This window comes from Triturus cristatus, chromosome 7 (assembly GCF_964204655.1).
Source record: "Triturus cristatus chromosome 7, aTriCri1.1, whole genome shotgun sequence".
Lineage (NCBI taxonomy): Eukaryota > Metazoa > Chordata > Amphibia > Caudata > Salamandridae > Triturus > Triturus cristatus.
This window is the reverse complement of record NC_140590.1, coordinates 103,179,300-103,202,301: the sequence shown is the minus strand read 5'-3', so window position 1 is coordinate 103,202,301 and position 23,002 is coordinate 103,179,300. Positions and strand designations below refer to the sequence as shown.

General features: G+C 45.4%; 1 protein-coding gene and 1 long non-coding RNA gene across 2 annotated transcripts in view; one reads left to right on the top strand and one right to left on the bottom strand.

Moving 5' to 3' along the window:
* LOC146808929 (uncharacterized) overlaps positions 1-23,002 on the top strand; it is a 450,521-nt gene that overhangs the window by 182,164 nt on the left and 245,355 nt on the right. The gene's annotated exons all lie outside the window — the stretch shown is intronic.
* LOC146808930 (interferon-inducible GTPase 5-like) overlaps positions 1,811-23,002 on the bottom strand; it is a 78,677-nt gene continuing 57,485 nt past the window's right edge. The window contains exon 2 of the mRNA XM_085615731.1: positions 1,811-4,667. Within this exon, the coding sequence (XP_085471857.1) occupies positions 3,369-4,595 (1,227 nt within the window). The 5' untranslated portion in view covers positions 4,596-4,667 and the 3' untranslated portion in view covers positions 1,811-3,368. The remainder of the gene's footprint in view (positions 4,668-23,002) is intronic.

Here is a 23,002-nt window from a genome sequence, read left to right as displayed (position 1 = left end):
TAAATTGTCTACGTTTGACATTTTTTGCAGCATTTTTAGATAGGTACGGGGATATCTGAATCGGAAAGCGTCATGGCCAGTCGGTTCCAGGTCGGGAAGGAAAGGGTTCAAAGGTTTAGGCTCCATGTTATCACAGGTCTTGTCTCCGCACAGAGGAGGTGTAGGTAAGCAGGCGTCTGGGCAGAGGTCTGCCCTGACCATAGGAGGCGTAGGTAGTCCAAGCGTCTCGGGCAGGGGTCAGGGACATGACCTCTCAGCGGGAGAGCAGACGGGGAATTGAATCGCAATTGCTAGCAGCCCCCCTCGGGTTCCTTTGGGAATGTAGTTAGTTGAAATTGCATTAGTGCTATGTAGATTTGTAAAGCTTATATGGTGCATTATTCTGTTAGCCGAAATTCGTAGGCTTGAAATGTAAGTCCCTAGAAAACTCTTACTTCAGAATGAATAGTTGAATTTCATGTGCGCTATGGAATCTGTCCTTTCTCAGGTTTTGTGTTACATGTAAAGAAGCACTCTTGTTAGATAGAAATGTCTGTCTTTGTTTTACTAGCTAGGCAAGGAGAGAAGAAGTCATATTCATGTGGCCAGAGTCGATAAAGGAGGTTTCGCACAGGAGAAGGTCTGGGTCCAAGGACAAATTGTAAAGAGAAAGGTACATGGATGACATTGTGGAAAAATACCTTCAGAACTGTACCCAGAGTGGATGGCGTGAATCAAAATACACCATGGAAGTGTTAACTGTGGATAACTGGTTGTTGGAATTAGGGATAGGGGCCCACTTCTTAATTGCCTTCAGATAGAGAGCATCTTCGAACAAGCTCTGTCTTGGTAGCTTTAGGCTACTTGACCCATTGATTGTGGAGAGACTTCTTAGGAAGACTCCACGGGCTGACACCTTTTATCTTTTCTGAAATGCTTAAGTAGGGATGTTAATGCTTTTCACTCACCTACCCTCAATGCAGGGAAACTTGGACTCATGCTTCCTGATTTTCTGTATCCTACTTCTTGAATTAATTTTGCTGTTCATGCTGCACCATCTAAATTGGATGCATAGATTTGTCTTCATGCTAATACCTTTGTATTTCTATGCCCTCATGTTGAGGTGTCTTTATGCCCAGTAATTTTTGGCTTTGTAATAAATCTATTTATGTTAAGTAGTTGTTTGTGGGTTAATATGTATCCAAGGAAGTTATTGGCTATTTGATTGATTCCTAACGACTTTTCTCCCCTTTACACTTTCATGCTGTGAAAAAGAACCATCATAGTGTAACTCTAGAACAGTTCTAGAACTTATGGGTCTGGCCCTTTTAACACAATTTTTATCAATATATTCATGTTAATTATTATTCTATTTTTCCGTGTACCAATTAGTGTATTCTTTATTTTATGAAAAACACTATGGTTAGTAAATAGGGGCCCCCAGTCTTCCATATCAAATCATACAAAGGCATGCAGTTAGGTCAAAGGCAGAAACACGCCTAGGTACCATTTTGGACTCATGCAGGAGTTGAGCATTTGAATGTTGCCTGAAATTCAATAGTGTTCTTATGTTTACCCCGAAAAGATGTATGCCCCAACACCCCAAGGCAGTGTTCCTAAAGAGAGCTTAGTGACCTGGTGCAGACTTTCATTCTGTCTGTATTGTCAGCCCCCACTTCCTGTGTTCCACCCAAGCACATGGACTTAATGGAAGCTGAGATACTGCAGGTGAACGAGGGTCCTGACGTCAGTGTTGCTGAAGATTAGTGGGCTCTTAGAAAAAGTGATTGGTATGGACAGGTCTTGAGAGTTCAATGAAGACACACCAAGCTTTGCATTATACAGTTTATTTCATGTCACTAAACTGTGACAGGGCCTATTCTCTTTTCAGAACGTTAACAGAACAGTAAACTGAAGAACTTTAAAAATATGTTTCATTGATCAAAAGATATATAAAATGTCTGAGTACCCTGGACCGCCATGGAAAGCCTGGGGCCACTTGATCACACCACTGACTCCCCCAAATTCCCCCTCCCCTCCACCCCCACTGATAATGAACAGCAGATTTAAACAGAGGTACAGCCTGGTGCAGCTAGCTCAGAAATTCCCCTGACAGACTTTTCTTGAAAGTTACTGACATCTTCCAGTGATAGGGGGAAATGATCCAGATTCACCAAAAATTGGTTAAATGTTACCCCAAGTGTTACTTGAGTGGCTTCAAATAACCCCGTACTTCATTGAAAAATCGTCAACGTCCACCTCACGGGATGCTTTAAAAATCAGCATACATCTCACTGCAGAGCATCATAAACAGCCCCAGAAAACCCCCTGGTAGCATGAGCAGTCCCAAGTCTCGCTGAAGTGGATTAGCAATGTCACAACTCTCACAAGAAAGCATAACATAAACATTTGGTAACTAAACCCCTATCTCCTTGGAATTTATAAAGAAACGTCTGATCTCATTATAGTGAATTAAAAGGGCCACTTCTCCCAGTAGGGAGGCACCCACAGTCTCATGGGAATGTATAAAGATGCTGTAGTGACAGCTGCCAAGAGTGCCTTCTTTGAAAGATGGATTTCAGAACCGTGTTGTGGCCCACCTCTCTCAGGGCCTTACTGGGATCGGTCCACGTTTAGACACCCTGCAACACATGCCCAGTTGGCACTAAACGCCGGGCCCGATCCACACACCCATAGTTGCGGACTCCGTCACAGTACAAGCTGTGGTAAAGCAGTAAGCGAAGGAAGACATTTAAACATGGTGTGCGGTTGTAACAGACTCCACTCCTGCAGCCACATTTCCAAAAGAGAGAAAGAACATGCCCAACATTATAAACCTGAAAATTGGTTTATCTGCAAAGTTTCTGGCTGTGCTGTGTGGTGTTGAGGAGCAGCATAAACTGCAGATGTTGATGGGTCCGTGTCTGAAGAGGTGCGATGAGAACATGGAACAGATAGTGGCTAAAATCGACCTTTTGGATGGACGTTTGGTAGCTTATTGGCCAAGTTCTACTCAGTGCTTCCTATCAAGTTCTAATAAAACAACATTAAAGGTGTACTAGTCGGAGGTCTTTTCTGTTAGTTAATGCCCTATTGGAACAGCTACAACCCAACCACAAGGGTATTACAAACACAAAACACCCTACCCTTCAGCTGTCTTGCTCTTGAAATACATGCTTGTTCTCTGTTGAATGGGTAAATTATTTCATTTAGCGAATGATGTCAAGTAATACTATAAGAGCTCATCATCTGGGCCAATCAGAGTAAGAGATGGTCTTCCCATTGATACAGGCCACACCCTTTGCACTTCTATTTGATTCAGTGATATATTTTGTGGCAGCCAATAGGCATCCTGCCCCTCTATCTCAGGTGCTTCTATGGTCTAGGTATTAAGAATCTACACTTGATTCCAGGGCTCTGGTCAGAACCCTTTCAGCATCTTCTGCAATTTCTTTTAAGAAGTTTTTCAGCATGTAGTATGTGGTGGCAAAGGAAATTCCCCCAGCAGCTGCAGAGCCGAAAAAAGGGATGGTACTCAGAGCATATTCAATGACCATTAACCCACCTCCAGCAGCCTTGGTCATTAACTTACAGACAATTTCCGTCGTTATCTCTGTCACAACCATTGGAGACTTGATCACTGCCTTCAGCTCATCTTCAGACTTGTCAAATTTTCTAGCAAGTTTACTGAGTGATTTTTCATCCAGACCAAATTCCTTGAGGTAACCTTTCATTGTCTTCACCAGGATGACAAGGTCACACGCGACTGAGAGACCAGGTAAAGGTATGGTAGCAATGGCGCAGGAAAGTGTGGCCAGCTTCCAGATCTGCTGTCTCAGGACCTCCTTTTTCTTCTGTAAAACTGCTACTGAAATATTGGGCAGTGAGAGCAAGAAGGCATGCCTTTTGTGTCCAGGCAGTTCTCTTTCCAGAGTGTCCTGCATCTTCTGGAAGTCATAGAGGCCCAGCTCACAGCAAGACAAGAGAAACACCTTTGGGGATTCTATACCCCCTTCTTTCAAGCAGTTGGTACAGTTGTCTCTAATTTCATTCAAGATCCTTTCCTCATTGTAAGTAGACTTGCGACGTTTTTGGCACGCGAACAAGTCAGAGTCCACTTTTGAACGCACAAAGTAGAACTTTTTGCCCATTTTTTGGATCTCGAGTGCAAGCAGGATGTGGTTTTCCTTGAAACGCTCAGAGGCAATGAGAATGAAGAAGTCATAGCGGCTAAAATTCACTCTCTCTAGATAAGCGTCAGCTTTGAACTTGGGTGTTCCAATGCCCGGCAGGTCCCAGATGGTCACATTGGAATGGTTTTGGTACTGATAAGGTGTTGGGTCCATGGTGGTTTCTACCACCCCTGTCTGGGCTGCTCCATCGACTTCATCTTCGATTCCCCGGATTGCATTGACGAAGGTAGACTTGCCGGACCCCGATTCTCCTGTGATGGCAATATCCAACTTGGCATTCTCCACTGAATCCAGAGATTTCCTCAGCATCGAAGCAGCTTCAGCCAGGTCTCCTTTTTCTAGTGCAGCCTGAACATCTGCCACTTCATCATCTGTGATGAACTCATAGCTTTCCGGCCCATCGTTATCTTCAACACCAGCCATGTCAGAAAAGGATGGTAGTTTCAGATTCTTGAAAATGGAAGTAACTTCAGTTTCCAAAGGTGGGCAGTGTTCCTAGGAAGAAAATGAGATGGTGCAGAGGTCAGAACAATTTGCAAAATATAATCCTGAAATCATGTTGTCAGGTGCATGGATATCTCCACTCAATTACAATCTACAAAAATCTATCATCACCTCCTTTACAGTATCACCTTCAGGGACAGTAAGACTTTTCCATTTTTAGGTCTCACATATAAAACAGTTTTAAATGTTTGGTGAGAGCTAATGCTGTCACACAATACGCACAGCACACATATACACAACATATAATATACACATATTCATACCTAAAGATACCGAACAGCCTTTGGAAGCTGTGGTTTTGTTAGCTTTAAGCACTAGGTTTAGGGGCTTTCCATAAGTGTTTGCATCAGTCAACAGAATTTGGTCGAAGTGGACTATTTAACAAGTAGTTCACATTCATTTATCCCCCTTACAGAGCCCTTTTACTACTACATGTGCCTGGTCCCATCACTGCCCGCCATCTGCCCACCTTACTGTTCTGCCGAACAGCCCCACACCAAATGTATCCGTTCAGATCACTACATTACATGGTTAAAGGATGTATGACTCCTATCACACCACACGTCAGGGAATTATACTGCCTCCTGATAGCTAAACATGCTCAATTCAAACTCCTCATACATACATTGAAGGCACTACACAACTCAGCCGCCCCAACCTAAACAGTTTCATCCCCTTACTTCAACTAACCAGGCACCTCTGTTCCGTGGGTGTCCTACATCCTATGCACACACAGAACCAAATCAGGAGGGCAGGCATTCTCTTACATCGCTTCTAAAGCATGGAATGACCTCTCAAGCTGAAGACTGGGCATTTCAATTAACCAACCTACCATAGGTGAGGATAGGTACACACACTAGCTCAGTGCCAGGATATCCTCGCTAGTGATGGTGTGCTTTACGAAGACACATAATATAACATCCCATTAAAAGGAGAAAAAAAGTATTCTCCCAGACACTTGAGGGCATATTTATGAACTCCTTGCGGAGCCGGGTCATCACTTTTTGTGAAATCACATCTATGAAGCCATGCAAAGCTACTTTACGTGGTTTTGAATGGTCTCAGATTTGGAGTTAAGCAAGGCAGCGCAGACCGCTGCAGTGACTTATCCTGCGCTCAGGACGCGTGCCATGGGATTTGCAGTGGGTATTCCCACGCAACGCCCATGGGTTTTGATGCTTCCCCAGATTTGCTAGAATGCCTCCCACGGTGAGGTATAAAGAGGAGAAATAACTTAAAGCTCCTCGTTTATTCCTCTTTTCATGTGTGCTGCAGTCTGAAGCACATGAAGAAAAAGGAAAACTTATTTATGGATTGTGTGCAGGAAGGTACCCCTTCCTGCATAAAACAATCCAGCCAACAGAACAGGCACCCGTGCACCATTGAGGAAACAGTTATATGATCTGAATATGAGTGCAGACATTTTTTTTTAAATCTACCTGACTTTGTACAACGTTGTCTGAGAAATGTTTCCATGTACGTGCTGACATTGTGCATTCTTTTGCTCTCCATGCCGTTGGATAAGTACCGAATGGTGCTTCTCTGAGATGTAAAGCTACTTTTTTCCATCCAACTTGCAATTAGTCAAGCCCTGTGAGTCACTCTCCCATTACTTAACTTGAAAATGTAGTGTGGTTAGCTATTCTTTTTGTATGTATAACTGGAAGGCACTTTCCACACCATGGTTCCAGGGTGCCAGTCTTAGCGTTAGGCTGCCAAAATGGCACCAGCACTGGGAGAAGGACAGGAAACCGCTGGATTGGTTAAATATGGTGCATTCCTGCCTTTTCACTTTGACATAGGGCAGTGCAGCAAATGAATGACCTAGCCAAATCCACATAAATGTGGCCGTTGGCATCACTCTGCCAGTGGAACATAGTTAACAAAGAAGGATTTACTGATACACTTAGAAGATCTAGTTACATACTTTAATCTAAGTAGAAGCTCAACAAGCATTGGCATAGCCAATAGGTCTCGCTTTTGGAACCTTATAAGTGTTTAGCCATGCAACAGTTGATGTTGCTGCACCAAGAATATTGTGCTGCATATCTAAATACTTATAAGGTCCCAAAAGCGAGACCTATTGACTATGCCAATGCTTGTTGAATTTTGTTTTAGCCACAATACATTGCATCCACACTGCTGTCCAGCATGGCTAATAAAAACATTGCCAAAAGCAGTAGCTTTCATAGGAGAGAGCTATTGGCTTTGCTAATGCTTGTGTTTTTTTTTTAGGTTAGCCACAGGGAGATGTGCCTAATTCGTCTAATTGCCCAGAATCACAGGATGTTGAGAAGAGGCCGGGAACTGCACCTGGCTCTCCTGCTCCAAAGTTTGCAAGTCGGGCCTTTAGGCCACATCCCCTACCCTTCTTAAGAACTGTTGCCTGTTAAGGAAAGAATGTGGCCTAAGGGGTAGGGCGGTGGGTCTTGGAGCTGGGGAACCAGGTTTGAGTTTTGGCAGGGACGCTCAACGTTATGTTGTTCTGGGCAAATCAGTTAATGTCCCCGTACCTAACAAAAATGAATGTGTCAGCCTGTAACGTAACTGGTGCTCATGTAAAGCGCTCTGATACCTTCGGGTCTAGTTTGCGCTATATAAAACTCCGCAAGATAAAAATCAGTTTCTAGGAATTAAATGCCCAGATGTCGAGTTTACTGGATTTGTAGTGCGTCACATCCTTGCCAGAAAAGGTTGGTAAATGTGTTTCTCTATATCACTTTAAAATATGTGTTTACTTACCAACTCTGTTTTTTACAGCGATCACGTTTAATGGATAATAATGGCAAACCTACCCGAAAGCAAAGGCAGAGAACAGGATCCCTCTGGAGATAGTAATCCGATACTCGCCCGCCCCATTTGAGTAAACAAAAGGCCCAATTTACAATTCATTAATTTTGCGCTGCATTTTCTGAAAGCATGAAGGGATGTTGCTCAAACAACGATATTTTCTTTACAGCCCCAGAGAGGCAGATGCGTTTGTAAATTGAGCATCGTTTTGTAATTCTTCTTTTTTACAATTTTCATCCTTAAGAAATACTTACATTTTTTAAGACAGGAAAGACTCACGGGGTGTGTTTTTGTTTGCCTCCCTGAAGCAACCATCATCAAATACAAATGGAACTTCTTGTTTACAGACATTTACTGGAAGGGTTTTTTTTTTTTTTTTTTTTATCAATTCTTGTCCTCAAGTGCGGCTTTGTGTGTGCATGCGTGCTTCAGTGGAATGCAGCTTTGTGTGGCTGTGTGTGTTTCATTTCAATCTGGAATTTAGCACCAGTGTGGAAAGGGCAACAGATTTGATTAGGAAGATGTCTGCCACATGTTGATAGGAAAAATAACAAGCCCGGCAGAGCGTGGCGCGCGCGCGCCTGACGGGGGCGGGGGAGCGCATTCGAGGAGGGTGAGCATACGATGCCAAAAGCGGATTGCATGGCGGCACGATGCACGTGATTGTGCGCGTGCTCGCCATGCAATCCGCTTTTGGGAGCACTTTTGGGAGCCCCTTATAATAGTCTCGCTTTGCAATCGCTTACGCGATAGCAAGGCGAGACCTAAAAACGGCACTATGTACTCTACGTGACCTCTACACGACTATATGACTTGTTCCTCTCAGGAGTAAAACAGTTAAAATGAAGTAACGCCAATTAGAGTGAAACTGGGAAAGGAACTATATATAATGAATCTGCCACAGCTGGATTTAAACAAGCATTTGCAATGCAATTGGTGTCGCATTTGTGAATGTTAGAGCTATTGGCATTGTAAGTAATAATGTTTTTTAGTCATTTTTTTTGTTTGTAGTGGAGTAAAGTAACAGATAAAGCAGCTGACTTTGGAATTGGTGAAATAATTTTCAGTTTTACGATTAACCATCTTGTGCTTTAAGTAAAATACATTTTTTGTTCTTAATAATGGGTATTGCGCAGGTACTTGGTTCATAAAACCAAAAATAGAAGCAGCAGTGAAGTCAACCACTCACTAGTAAGGAAGAACGGGTGCTGCAGAGGGACATTAATAGAGGGTACGGTGCATTGTATTATGTGACAACGTGTGCACTTTGCGACAAGACACTCACTACATGAGGGGCGCGTGCACTATAAATCTATGGGCTACAGGGGCAGTCATTCACTGATGTGCCGAGAGGTGCGTTATCTGTCATACGTGAGGGTGGCACTAACTGCGGTGCAGGGAACAGTTAAATGAGGAATAAGTAGGACACCTGGTGCACTTTAATGACCTCCTGTTAGAAATAAAACAAGCATATGGTGCATTCTGGTATTAGAAACACACTTCATGAAAGTTAACGTGCAAGAAGTGTGTAAGGCACACGACATTTATGTAGCTTGAAATTTCGTGACACATGTGACTTATTTCTAGGCCTGGGCTAAATTTCCGTTCCGCTCGCGGAAATTGCGATAATTTGACATTTTCACGTTCCGTGGAGAGCGCGAAAATGTCAAAATTTCCGCATTCCGCAGCTTAGCGATAATTTGTTTCTTGCTCGCGCTGTAAAATAATACATTCTCGCGCGCGATCGCCTTACCTGAATCCCTGCGTTCGCCGACAAGTTTTCCCGATCCGGTCGCGTTCTCCACGAGATGTTGGATTGTTGGTAGCCATTTGCGCTGTCTTGCGATAGTTCGCGCCCGCAGTAACGTCATGCGTCGCGCGATCACGTCTTTCTTCTCGCGATCATGCACCGCGAGAAGAGTGAAAAGAAGATGGCCGCGCCCGCGAGCAACCGCATGGGTAAGTTGGCGAGCCGCGACCACGCAGAAAATACCACGAACAGGCGGGAAAAAAACTTCTGCATCTTCGCGATATTTCCGCGTGTTTGCGGAGATTTGTAACATTGTCGCGATACTTTGCGAAAGTCGCTTTCGCAAATTCCGCCCACCCCTAGTTATTTCATATGACCAGTTACTCACCGTATGGTGTGGCCTCCTCTCCTACTACTCAGTGGTTAATTTGTAAAAACAGTAAGTGCTGGGGCTCTCAGCCGGAAGCTGCTTGCAACAGACCATATCTCCTGTTAGCGCCGACTAAAACAGAACCATAAATGTGGTGTGATGGCCAGAGCTGCTGACTTCGGAGCTGTAAAGCCAGGTTCGAGTCTCGGCCTTGGCTGAACATCCTGTGATTCTGGGTAAATCGCCTAATCTCCCTGTTCCTACCAAAAATGATTGTGCAATGCAACATGTACTCACGCAAAGCGCTCCACCTCCTAGGGTCAATTTCACCCTAAATAAAACTGCAAAACAAATGTTGGAACCATTCTTATAGCTCACACTGGCAATAAAGCGCTTTATAGTACTGGAGGCAGGAAGATTAAGTGAGTTTCCGAAAATCACACAATGTTGAGCTGAGGTCAGGAATTGAACGTAATAATTCTGCATGTAGCTGCGGAGTCATTAGCTCTCGCCACAAAGTCACCTTCTCATTACTTAATAGTAATGTTTGTTACCCTCTTCTTTCCAGTCCTCACTCGTTATAAGCGCTTAGCAGTGACTGGGGGATGCTGGGAATGCCAGCCGTCTCTGGGTGCCCAGATGAGGGTGGTCAGTATTTACCTCAAGTTTCCTGTCTCCAGAGCAGCTGAGGCGAAAGGAGAGGTGTGAACCGCCCTGAGAAGTGTACCCCCTGGACACCACACCATCTAGAAACCTCCCAGCATGGTTGGAATGGAGGCATGCAAAAATAAAGGTTAGGCCCTGGCAGGGAGGTCAACCAGTATACCCAGAGGAAGGCATTGCTGTGGTGGATACCACTGCCTCTCACACCCCTAGTTCAAGGGTCATGAAAGAACTGATGTCAGCACAGCGCGGAGAGCCAACTACAGTGTGTGGTCTCTGGCCCTGCTCCCAGCCAATCCGCAACACACAGGCGGCTCTTAGGAGGCTATGGGTGCTACGTGGGGGTTTTGGGGGTTAGACCTTTGATGTCAGAGATCGAAGACTGTACGGTGTCACTTCCAGGACCCTTGGCATTCTGGGTAACCTTTAACCGGGTCTCGTGTAGCTTCTTGAGAGCCTATTAGGAAGTACCGAAACTTTGTCTTTCTCGTCTTTGAGTTCCTTGAAATCTGCTGACCAAGCACTTTATTTTACATCGTGCCACCTCCTCACTCTGTCAGCGTGTTCCTGGCGCCCAGCAGCTCTGCGCCCGCGCTTCATGGCACACTATGGTATGACAGCTGCGGCGCCTCCCCTTCCAGCTCGGCCCGTGGACCCGAGATAGGCGGCCGGCACCATCTTTAATATAAGAAAGGGGCCAATGCCAGCCTCTTTTCCTTCCGGCGACACTTAATTAAAAAAGCTCTGAAAGTAAAGGAAAATAAGTAATTCAAGCAGAGCCGCATTTTACCATGGGAGTTCTGGAGCTGCCTGTGAGGACACTCTACGTCACGGCTGCTAGAAACTTTCAACTATTTTAACTGCCCAGAGCATATCCGATGAGGGGCCGACACCGCTTAGCACCCCCACAATCTATTTTTAATGTGTCCTTTAAGTAGTGTATGCATGCACTCTGCTGCTCAGTGTGAGCACCCTGTAGGCAAAATAAACAAATAAGAAAAGCGGGGGGAGGAGTAGAACGAGGCATAGGAAGGCGAAAGGCATGGCTCATTGAAGTATAGGGAGCAGGGGACTCCTCCACCCTTCTTTACAAAGGCACTACGTAGTGAGGACGGCACAGCGCTGCTCGCTTAGCAGCATTTAAGTGTATCATGTACAGGCTAACTTTAAGTTGCCCGAAGGCACCCTGTGAGGCACCAGAGGTGATGGGGTGCAGTGTTATTGTGCAACTATGTGCAAGCTGGAGTAGTTGTATAATATGGTGTGCAGCGCTCATTAAAGGATGCTAGCTACTGAGCATATCTTTGTTTTGTCAGGATCTAAGGCCTGGGCTAGGGTCGTCCAGGCGTCCTGTGTGTGGCGTGACGGGACGGGCGGAATCCAATAAATATAGGCATTGGTTTTCCACCACTGACTTAACGTGGTTGGGGGGACCAGGCATGTGCGAGCACAGCTTGGGGTAGAAGCTGCGACACACTACTGGGATAATTTGGTTGGGTCCCAGGCATGCGCTGGAACAGCCGGCTGTAGAAGCTGCGACAGATTTGGGGGGGGGGGGCGTGGGGGTTGTTCTCCCCTCCCATTATTTTGGGCATCACTGGGGAGTTATAGGGGTCAGGGATAACCCCTCTTTGAGTATGGCGAGGAGCCCGGTCATGGAAGGCAAGGAATCCTCGCGCAGGAAAGTTAACATTGCCATGCGTAAAATTCACTGAACAGAGGTGGTTTAAATTTATCAGGCATGGGTTTTAGCATGCCAAGTACACAGGATGTTTTGATTAAGAGGGGGTGCACCTGTCAAGAGTGAACAGGGACCTTGTACCTGGGAGAGGCCTGGGAATCAGCAGGATGTAGGTAAAGATGCCTACCTTTGTGGGGGGCCCTGGGGTGACGGTGGCCACACCCAGTGCTGTGGCGGAGTTACAGGGCGATCCAGAGGCTGTAAGGTACAGAAGCGTACCCTCTGCAGGAGCACAGTAAGGGTGCTAAAGCCAAATATCCCCAGGGAGGTCCTCTCGTTGGACCCTGGAAGAGCGACGGCGCCCCGTTAGTCCTACGGGCGGTTGTAGACCTGAGCAACCGGGCGTTGCCTGCAACGCTCCGCCCCCCCTTAGCTGGGGGGCGTGAGTAAGGGGTCGGACTGGTTGTCCACCGGTGGGAGGGGCTATCCCCTCCCCCAAATCTAACAAACACCGGTTGGCTAGGGCCACGGTGTATTTTGGCTCATCAGGTGGGCAGGCGGCGAGGGGCTGCCTGCCCTGGGATCGCCCGTAAGATAACCCACCATGTTGGCATATCTGTTATGCAAATAAACCTGCAGCAATTTTCTCCACTAAAAATGTGTCTTGTCTGATTATTTCTCTAAGTGATTGCTCTGGGAGGGATGGGGAGTGTTGCCGATATTGGCACTATGGAGAGAGAATAGTATGCAGCTCTCAGAAGGAGAGGTTGTGGGTTCAGTGGTTAAAGCTATCGACTTGGAAGCTGGGGACTAGCGTTCGAGCCTTGGTATGGGCTCAACATCTGTAATTATTAGCAAATCCGGATCTTGCACTTTAAATTAATAATAAATAAATGGCATCTCTGAAGGAGTGGGAGAAAGATAAAATGAGTTAGTTAAAAAACCAAGTGACAGAAGTGACGGGCTGCTTGGAAAGTGAAAGCGTGCATCCAGTGCAGAAAAGCATGTTGTGCCAACAGTAGGAAAAACTCATTAAATAAAGTAGTCTTTACAGACTAAATAACAAGGTACTGTGTAACAACAGAAGCAAAAGGGCAAGTAGCCATGGGAGGTTACAAATGAAGACAAGGCAGTATACTAAGGAGGGACAAACAAACGGATTACTGAATCGGAAGCCAGCATTTACAAAGGACAAAGACACAAGCCAATGAAAAATAAGGGCAGGGCCAAGAGTGGGCGGAGCTTCTCTTCCATACTCAAGTACAGCAAGTCTTGCAGCACTGACTCTAGGCTCGCCCTGATAAGGTCTGGCTTACTACAAACCTCTAATTTTAGACGCCATTCAAGGACATTACACCAATAAGATTAACAACTGGGTTAATAAATAAAAATACATTTTAGTTGTTGGAAGGGATCTGACAAATATGACAAGAAGTCTCCTAGGCTTGACTCCTGCACAACATTTTTGTGATCAACTGAGTGCGTACTTTTCAGATGAGATGTCATTAATATGAGACGACATTAAGAACAGACCCTTTTATCCCAGTGTCAATTATGCATGCTTTGTAAATTGTATAGTGCTTACTACTCCTACCGAGGCATTGGAGCGTTTTTTCCATGAGTAGCATGTTACTACAGAACCCAAGGGTAGTAGATTAGTACAACTTCTTTTTTTTCTTGTGCATTAGTTTTCTTAGGCTTCTGCTCTTGATTTTTTCTGTGTTTAATAGAGTTTGGAGCAAAGATAGAATGACAGGAGTGGATTTGAAAAGGGGAAGTAGAAGTGTTTTTGTGAGTGCTGATGTTGCCTCAGGGAACATTTACAGAATTGATGGCATTGGTCTGGAACTGGATGGGCAGCAATCACCTTTCACCCTGTACAGTGCTCCGCTGCCTTTTGGCTAGGTTCACGCTATAGAAATACCACATACAAAGCTGAATGCAGATAAGACCGAGGTCACGATAGTAAATGAAAAGTTAGATCTATAGCTTGAAATCTAGTGTCCTACAGAAATGGGCCCTTTACCTACCCGTTCACCTTCAGGGAAGAGATTAGGAGTTAAAATCGACAACCAGTTGACACTAACTAATCATCTGCCATTTGTAGTCTTTAACTACTTTGTCTTGAAAGTAAAAAAAAAAATGTTTCACCATGTCTGACAAATGTAGGATAAAGAGCAGTGGTTACAACACTATCGGTTTCAGAGTGGACCATGCCAGTTCATTATATCCTGGACTCCCTAACGCCTTACTGAACAGACTTCAGATGGTACAAAATGTGGCAGCCCACTAACTCTTGAATGCCCCTCGAAGTCACTCTCAGCCTCGCTTAAACAACCTACATTGGCTCTTAAAAGAACTCCTTCAATTTAAGGCCCTGTGTGTGACTTTTAAAGCATTACATGGGCAGGCTTCTACCCTTATATGGAAACGAATAGTACAGTATGCACTGAATCGTACCTGTGGTGCAACGCAAAATAAAGGCTGCCCCTGCAGAATGTGATGAAGTCTCTGCTCCACAAACTCCAGACCATACAGAACACCGCAGCCAAACTCGTCCTCCCTCGACACAAACACATCTCCCAACACCTGCGTAACCTCCACTGGCTCCCTGGCAAAAAGAGAGTAACTTTCAAGATACTCAGCAACGCCTAAAAATGCCTACACAACACCAGAGCCCAATATCTAAACGATAGAATCTCCTTCCACGTACCCATGAGGAACCCCCGATCCGCCAACCTCACCTCGCCGAAACCCCGTGCATCTGCAGAGCAAGAACAGGTGGAAGAACCTTCTCCTACATCGCAGCCAAGACATGGAACGAGCTCGCAATAGACTTCAGATACGCACCCACCCTACACATCTTCAGGAACACCCTCAAGACCTGGCTCTTCGACTGACCGGAGCTGCCTCCACCCCCACTCCCACCAGCGCCTTGAGACCCTAACGGGTGAGTAGCATGCTTAAAACCCCCTGATTGAGTAATTGCTTACTACCCATATGTGGAGCACTCAATCGCTTACCCACACACATAGCAAGCAACACTGTGTAGGGTGTGAGGTTGGGAAGGTGATGTTTTTTGTTTTGCCCCTATGTGGGAAGTGTTTCCATTTCATGCGTGTTCACCAGTGAGTGCGGTTATCATGTTATGCAGACCTTTCAACTCACACAGTGCCACCCTATGTTACGTGATATCGGCTCCCATCACATGGTCACCTGATAAGAAGCCAATATCACACGGTGCGCACACAATTAGCTGAAAGCCTGTGGAGAGCAGAATTACAGCTAATTGTTTGGAGGTTCTGCTCAATGGATGTCACTTATGAATTGGGAAACTTCCCAAAGACTTCGACTGCAACCTCAAAAGCTTTATTTTTGGTGCTGGTGGGGTGGAGGACGGTGGTGGGGTAGGGGGCTTCTACGGCAGTGAATTTTAAAAAACCTTGTCATAAAGTGGATGTTTTGCTTCTGGTGGATGCGCTCGAGTAAGTCACTTGGATCGGACTGGAGTATTAGAAAAGGACACTGTGCCTTTCAACGACTGGGTTGAGAAGGCCATTGTCATCATTGCACCCATGAAATCCCATTCACCCAAGAGACTGAAGCCTTTGGACCCCTGGTTCTCTGAGGCTCTCAAATTAGAGAAATCTCGATGTAAAAAGCTACAAAGGCAATGGAGAACCAAATATGATATGGATGATAAAGTGATTTATCAGTCTGCCCTTTAGAAATATCTTGCAGCAATTCATATGGCTCAAAAAGCATTTATTGCCATGTATATTTCTGAAGCTGATAATTCTCCTAGGGAGTTGTTTGAGGTGGTTAGTACCTTTCTTTTCCTCTCCGCTATCAAAAATACTCTTACTCCTTCGATGGAGCTCTACGAAGGCCTCTCAGATTTTTTTCATGACTAAATTCAAGCTTTTTATGTTCAGTTTCTGATGCCTTTTTCCACTCCTCAGAGTATGTATTCCTTCTCCTCTTCTGTCCCTTACTGTCCTGTTTTGAGGATGTGGGGAGGATGAGCATTAAGGGCGAGAGCGGCTGACCTTGAAGCTGGGGATTTGTGTTTGAGTCTCGGCAGGGACACTCAAACATCTTGTGATTCTGGGCTAATCACTAAATCTCCCTGTGCCTAAAAATGAATGTGTCCGTCTGTAATGCAATGGGTGCTTATGAAAAGCGCTCTGATACATTCAGGTCGAGGTCGCGATATATAAAACTGCAAAAAATAAATAAAACTGCGTTTCAATCCATATCCCTGGAGGAATCCTTCAAATAACTTGTCAACGGCAAGTCAGGATCGCCCCTCGACCCCTGCCATTCTCATAATGGTTGTTTCGGTGGTGAATCCCACGTGAGCAGTTTACTTAAAGACTCCCTTGCTCGGGCGATCGTCCCCTCCGGTTGGAAGCAGGCACTCTTACTCCCCCTACTTGAGAAGGACTCAGCCAATCCCAAGATTCGTAGCAATTTTTGGCCCATCTCACTTCTCCCACTATGGCAAAGCTTGTGGACAAAAATGTGAAGACAGCTCACACATTTTTGGGAGGAAAATCATCTGCTCTTTGATTCGCACTCAGGTTTTTGCTCCTGGTATAGTACGGACACCTGCTCTCTGAGGTCTCTGAATATATGAAAGTAAATCTCGATTTAAACTTCCCGGTTGAGGTAATGCTTTTGGATCTTTCTGCGGCATTTGATACAGGCTCTGAATGAATGAAGAATTTGTAGAGCGCTGGAATCACCCCCAAAGGGGTATCTCCGCGCTGACAGTGGAGGAAATAGAGGATAAAGGAACACTTGGTTATTAAAAAGTTCAGTTTTCAATAGTTTCCTAGATTTATGAAGATTAGGGCACTTGCGTAAGGCATTGGGGAGTGAGTTCCACAGACGAGGGGCTAGTTAGGCAAAACTTTTGCCCGCGGTTCGAAGTTTGTTAAATCGAGGGACTACTAGCAGAGCCTTCTCTCAAGAGTGCAGAGATCTGCTGGGACGATAGTGGATGAGTTTTTCCGCCAGATATCTGGGCCCCCTATAATTGATCGTTTTATGGACCAGGCAACGGATTTTAAACTTGATTCTGTCATAGATGGGGAGCCAGTGAAGTGATTTAAATAACGGCAGGGAGGCTGTTCTGGGAGGCATATTAAGCGCTAACTGTGCTGCCGTATTCTGAACTACTTGCAATCTGTTGAACACTACCTCATTTGCTGCTCCCAGGAGTGCATTGGACCAGGGTTTTGCGGACATATAAAGGGAGAAGGTGGAACACTCCCCAAAGGAGCTTCAGCATGAGACAACAAATGCCTGAAATGGCAGCCACTTGGTCTTTCATAGATAAAGAGAGGTCTAGATACACTCCCAGATTTTTTGCCTTGGCAGAAGGGGTGAGGGCAGGGCCTAGTTCTGACGGCCACAAATCGGGGGACCACAGGATTAGTGTTTTGCCAAACAGTAGAACTTCTGTTTTATCGGCATTCAACTGGAGAACATTTTTCAACATCCAGTCAGAGATAGCTTGCATACCGTCTGCAAAGAGCTGTCTTGTTTCCACCGTGTTATTATCAAACGAAAGAAGAAGTTGCGTGTCGAACGCATACGAGAAAGGAACAAAGCCATGGTCTCTGCTGATATTTGCAATGGGTGCCACATATATATTAAAAAGAGTAGGACTAAGGCAAGAGGCTTGAGGAACCCCCTTCATAAGGGATTTAGCACCAGATCGAAAGGGACCCAGATTGACGGTTTGGATATGCTGCTCTAAAAAGCTGGAAAGCCCTACCACCCCAATTTCGGTCAGTCTTTGCAACAGCCTATGATGAGCTACAGTATGAAAAGCTGCGGAGAAGTCTAGCAGCACTAGTGATACTGCCTTATTGTAGAGACATTTTAATAAAGTCCGTCACACCTATGAGGGTGGACTGGGTAGAGTGTCTTGGTCTAAAACTAGACTGTGAGGGGTCTAGACATAATTGGGCTTCAATATTTTCCATAAGTTGCGAGTTGATATATCCCTCCAAGAGTTTGCTCATGAGCGAAAGGAGCTAAATAGGGCGGTAGTTGGATAGCTCTGTGGGAAGCATGTTAGACGTTTTACAAATCGGAAGGATTTGGACAGATTTCCAAGCCAGAGGCACTTTGCTCACCCAGGGAGTAGTTAAATAAAGTGCATATTGGCGAGGCAAGATGCTGAACCAGCAAGGCGAATAGTCTACCTGGCATGATGTCAGTAGGAGAGCCAGATTTAGCTGTTTTTAACATCTCTTCCACTTTAGAATTCTGCAAGGGGGGGGAGCTAGCTAGGACCCCATCTTTCCTTCTGTGAACTATAGAAGAGATAATGAGAGTATCAGGGATACTGGCGTCCCTGGGAAATTTGTTGTAGATTTTATCAATTTTTTCATTAAAATTGAACTGGATATGTTATCACATAGAATCTGATAAACAGGGATAGGATTAGCGCATGCGTTGGGCGACGTAAAAGATTTAAAGATCGTGTAAAGTTCCTTCGCGGAATTCCCTGCTTCTTTTAATTGCACGGAAATATGTCCTTTCCGAGTTAACTTAATGTTTTATGACAAGGGATTGCTGCCACTTTAAATATTTCTTTCTCTGCCTGTGATTGGGTATTGCACCATATTTTCTCCAGCTTTTTACATTTAGATTTTTCCCTACTTAGTTCTGGGGTAAAGCAGACTGCATGGTTTCTGCGAGATTTGGGCTGCTGGACCTTAAGTGGAGCCAAAATGTCTAAGGCTGCCCCAATAGCATGATGGAGTTATTGAGTTTAATATTTATATCCCCGGGCTTGGCAAAGGTAGGGGCTCTGAACTCCTTCGAGAAAGCTTCTTCTGAGATTTTATGCCACTGTCGTATTATCTTCCCGATGGGAGGGGCTTTGGCCTCAATCTGATGAGTGCTATTAATCTTGAAGTTGACTAGAGAGTGGTCCGACCAAATCACAGGCAACGGGGGGGGTAGGCATGTATGTGTGGAGAATTGGTAAGAATAATACCCAACATATGCCCTGCTGCGTGGGTCGGCCCTGAGTTAATTATTTCCAGCCGCAGGGAGGCCAAGTCTGCCAGCAAGAGGGAGGCGTCAGTATTCTCGTTAATTTCACTAAGTCCCATAGTATGAGAAATTGTAGAGAAGAGGTGACGTTGGGGGCGATCCTTTCCATTAATTTTAAAGAGAAGTCCTTAAGAGGCCCTGGGGGGGGGGGGGGTACACTAAAGCGCCTTTCCAGCAATACTGTGGTGAACGCTCAATCTTATAAAAACAAATCTCTATCGAATGGTCTAAGGAAGTATCCGTTATCGTGATGTTCAGGGTTGATTTGAAGACAATAGCAACAGCTCCACCTGTAGTACTGTCCCTATTTAGATGCAAAATTCGATCCTGGTCTGGGAGGGCTAATGTAATCTCCGGAATGGAGAATGGTTTGAGCCAAGTTTATGATAGAAATCTTACGTCAGGGCCTGGGATTTTAGTGTACCCCATATTTCAGTACAATGTTTGGGCAGGGATCTAACATTTATTAGACAGGCACTCCAACTATCGGGAGGACAAAGAGAGGCCTTTCTGCCTAGAGTCATAGAAGTGCTTTTTACTGGTATCAGGTCAACTGCTGAGTCTTGGAGAGGGGTATTGTACACCCCTGTGGAATAAGATTCTGGTATTTGCAGAATTTACAGGAAAACGACCCCACCAGATTGGCTAAGAGAGCATTTGCATGACACCCCCGTGAGGCGACAGCCAAGTTTGCTGACTGGCATATGCCTTTAAGCTCTGCTCTAGTGTAGCTGTAACCTGGTAGAGAATGGCTATTACCAGGGGCAGGGGTCCTGGCGACGGCCGGGCGCGAACGTAGTGGTCTTTGGCGCGCCAGCAGTGCACCAGCTGCGCGCGTCTGCGGGATCCTGTCCATTAAGTAGACAGGCTGAGGAAAATTATCCCGCCCACCCTGAAGCCATAGCCAGAAGTGACGTGACCAGAAATGGGGGCAAAAAGAACTAGACTGCTCGCCCTCCCCACACAATCGGAATTGACCTGCGGTGGATCGGAGTACAAGCAAATATTCACTCTTGCTCGAGTGGCTAGAAATAATGGATATTAAAGAGGTTATGTTATAGAAATCATATAGAGTGCACGTTCACCATAATTTATCTTGGCAATCATGCTCTGTTATGGTTCAAACCTTTCATTAGCAACCGTAATTCGGTAGTTTTTCTTACTCTTTCACCTCTGCAGCAAAACCTCTGGATTGCGGATTTCCGCAGGGTTCGGCACTCAGCCCTACCCTTTTTAATATTTATCTGTCACCATTAGCCAATATTGTTGAGTCCTGGGGAGCTAAAGTAGTATCCTATGCGGATGACACTCTACTCGACTTTTTCACAAAAATGTTCCTTCCTGTTTGAGTTCTTTAAGTCTTTCCTCAAGTCTGTTATGGACTGGATGAATAATAGTTTTCTAAAGCTAAACTCATAAACTCAGAGAAAACTGAGATTCTGTTTTTTTTGGTGCGAAGTCTACCCCCGATTCCAATCTCTGGTGACCATCATTGCCCCTCTCCAGTGGCAGGGAACCTTGGGGTCAAATTTGATTCTGACCTCACTTTTGAGCCTCAGATTAAAGCACTGTCTGCCTCTTGTTTCCTGACCCTGAGATCTTTGACACATATACTGCACCACATTCCACTGGAACACCTAAAAACAATTGTTCATGCTTTGACCACTTATAAACTAGACTATTCTAACAGTTTGCATTTTGAGCTTCTGGCCTTTCTCATTCAGTCTCCAATTTATTCAAAACACTGCTGCCCGTCTGATCTTCAAAACCCCTCCTTGGGTCTCGATATCAAGTCATTTGCACCGGCTTCAGATTAACAGAAGGATCCAGTTCAAGGTCCTTACCCTTACCTCTAGCATTTTCAACCAAAAGGGACCTCTCTACCCCAGGCGCTGCTTTAATTTGTTTTCTCAGGCCCGCTCACGATACTCCAATAACCTCAAACTGTCTCACACCCCATGAGCAGCGCTGGCATATTTACCCCTGCTGCAGTGGACATGAAAGAGACGTGCTGCCATGTGCTTAGTTTCAAGGAGCTTGAAGCGGAGGACGTAAGAGACTTGTAGGTGGAGGGTTGCACCCACCTCGGTGCTTCCTATATTCAGGAGACAGCAGTCTGGTAAACTGCTTGAAAATGGCCTAGCACTGCCCAATCACCAGCCCCGTGCATCAAATCATACCTGGGCCCTGTTGAGCTGCTGGAAGAATGATTTAGGCCTGGGGGCAACAAGGAATCTACAGGATCCTGACTGAGTTGTGCCACTTCAGGGCACCTCCTTACTCTGTTGTTGTTGACCAGATTGTGCTTTTTATTATTTGGTGCAAATCCGTACAGTAGTTTTTGGGAAATTTAGGCTGTACATTATAGATACATCTCCGGCTGCGGATATTTTGCTGTGGTTTCGCAAATAAATCATGGATCGACACGCCAACAGAAATGCTCTGATTGGCTAAACGCAACCTGAACAGAAAGTTGTGGCTGCCATTTTTTCATCCAGGAACAGTCCGCAGGGCTGAAAATTTGCGTAAAAGCCCACATAAGGGGTTAGGTGGAGATACTCTGACCTCATGTTTGAGAAATGGGTGTGTAAGTGACAAGTTATGTGTCCAAAATAGATTGTTTTAATTGCGTGTGATATTTGTGACGACAACGCAACCGCCAGCACTGCCCCCCCCGTTTACCATAGCGGGGACTTTGCGAATATCGCAAAGTCATCACAAACATTAGTAAAAATATATAAAAAAATATATATATTTGTACACACTCACCAGTCTCTGTCATACACTCATGTATGCACTCACAAAATCACTCAGACACTTATACACCCATTCACATACCCACTCCCACACATACATTCAGTCACATATGCACTCAGATACTGATGCAACCACTCACATACTCATTCAGGTACTCATGCACCTACTTAGAGACCCACTCATAGATTCATGCAGACAGTCTCATACCCACTTAGTCTCTTACACCCACTCACAGACCCACCTGGGCACTCATGCATCCACTCACAAACCTACTCAGATACTCATACACCCACTTACAGACTCACTCAGTCACACACCCATGTACAGAGCCATTCAGAGACTCGTGCTGCCACTTACAGACCCACTGACACACTTACGTTTGTCCTCACAGACCCACTGACACACTCATACACCCACTCACAGATACACTGAGACACTCATACACCCATTCACACACCAATACAGTCATTCACACACTCAGTCACAGACCCTCTCTGAAACATATGGACTCAGTCACTCACTTACTCATACACTCAGAAACACACACACCCACTCACAAACTCACTCAGATATACACACACCCACTCACTCACCCAGTCGAGGCTCATGCATCCACTCACAGATTCACCCAGACACTCGCCCTTCCAGTCACAGACCCACTAGTGCATGCACCCATTCACTCACCCACTCAGAGACTTATGCTCTCACTGGCAGATCCATTGAGACACTCATACCCCGACTCACAGATCCACTCAGACACTCATACATCTATTCACGGACCCACTCACACCCCTACAGTCATTCACACAGCCATTCATAGACCCTCTCAGACTTATGCACCCTGTTAGTTATACACTCAGAGACTTATGTACCCATGCACAGTCACAGTCACAGACCCACACCCCATTGACATAACCACTCAGACACTCATGCTGCCAGTCATAGACCCACTCAGAGACTCATGTACTCATAGATCCACTCAGACACTCATGCACCCACTCACTCACCCATTCATACATCCACTTAGACACTCTTGTATCCACTCACAGATCCAGTCAGACAGTCATATACTTACTCACAAATGCACAAAGGTACTCATGCACCCACTCACAGATTGAGTGAGAGACTTACGCAACCAATCACAGACCAATTGTGACACTGATGCACCCACACATAGAAGTACTGAGGCTGCCACGCATTTAGTTACAGAAGTATTGATAGACTGATGCACCATCTTA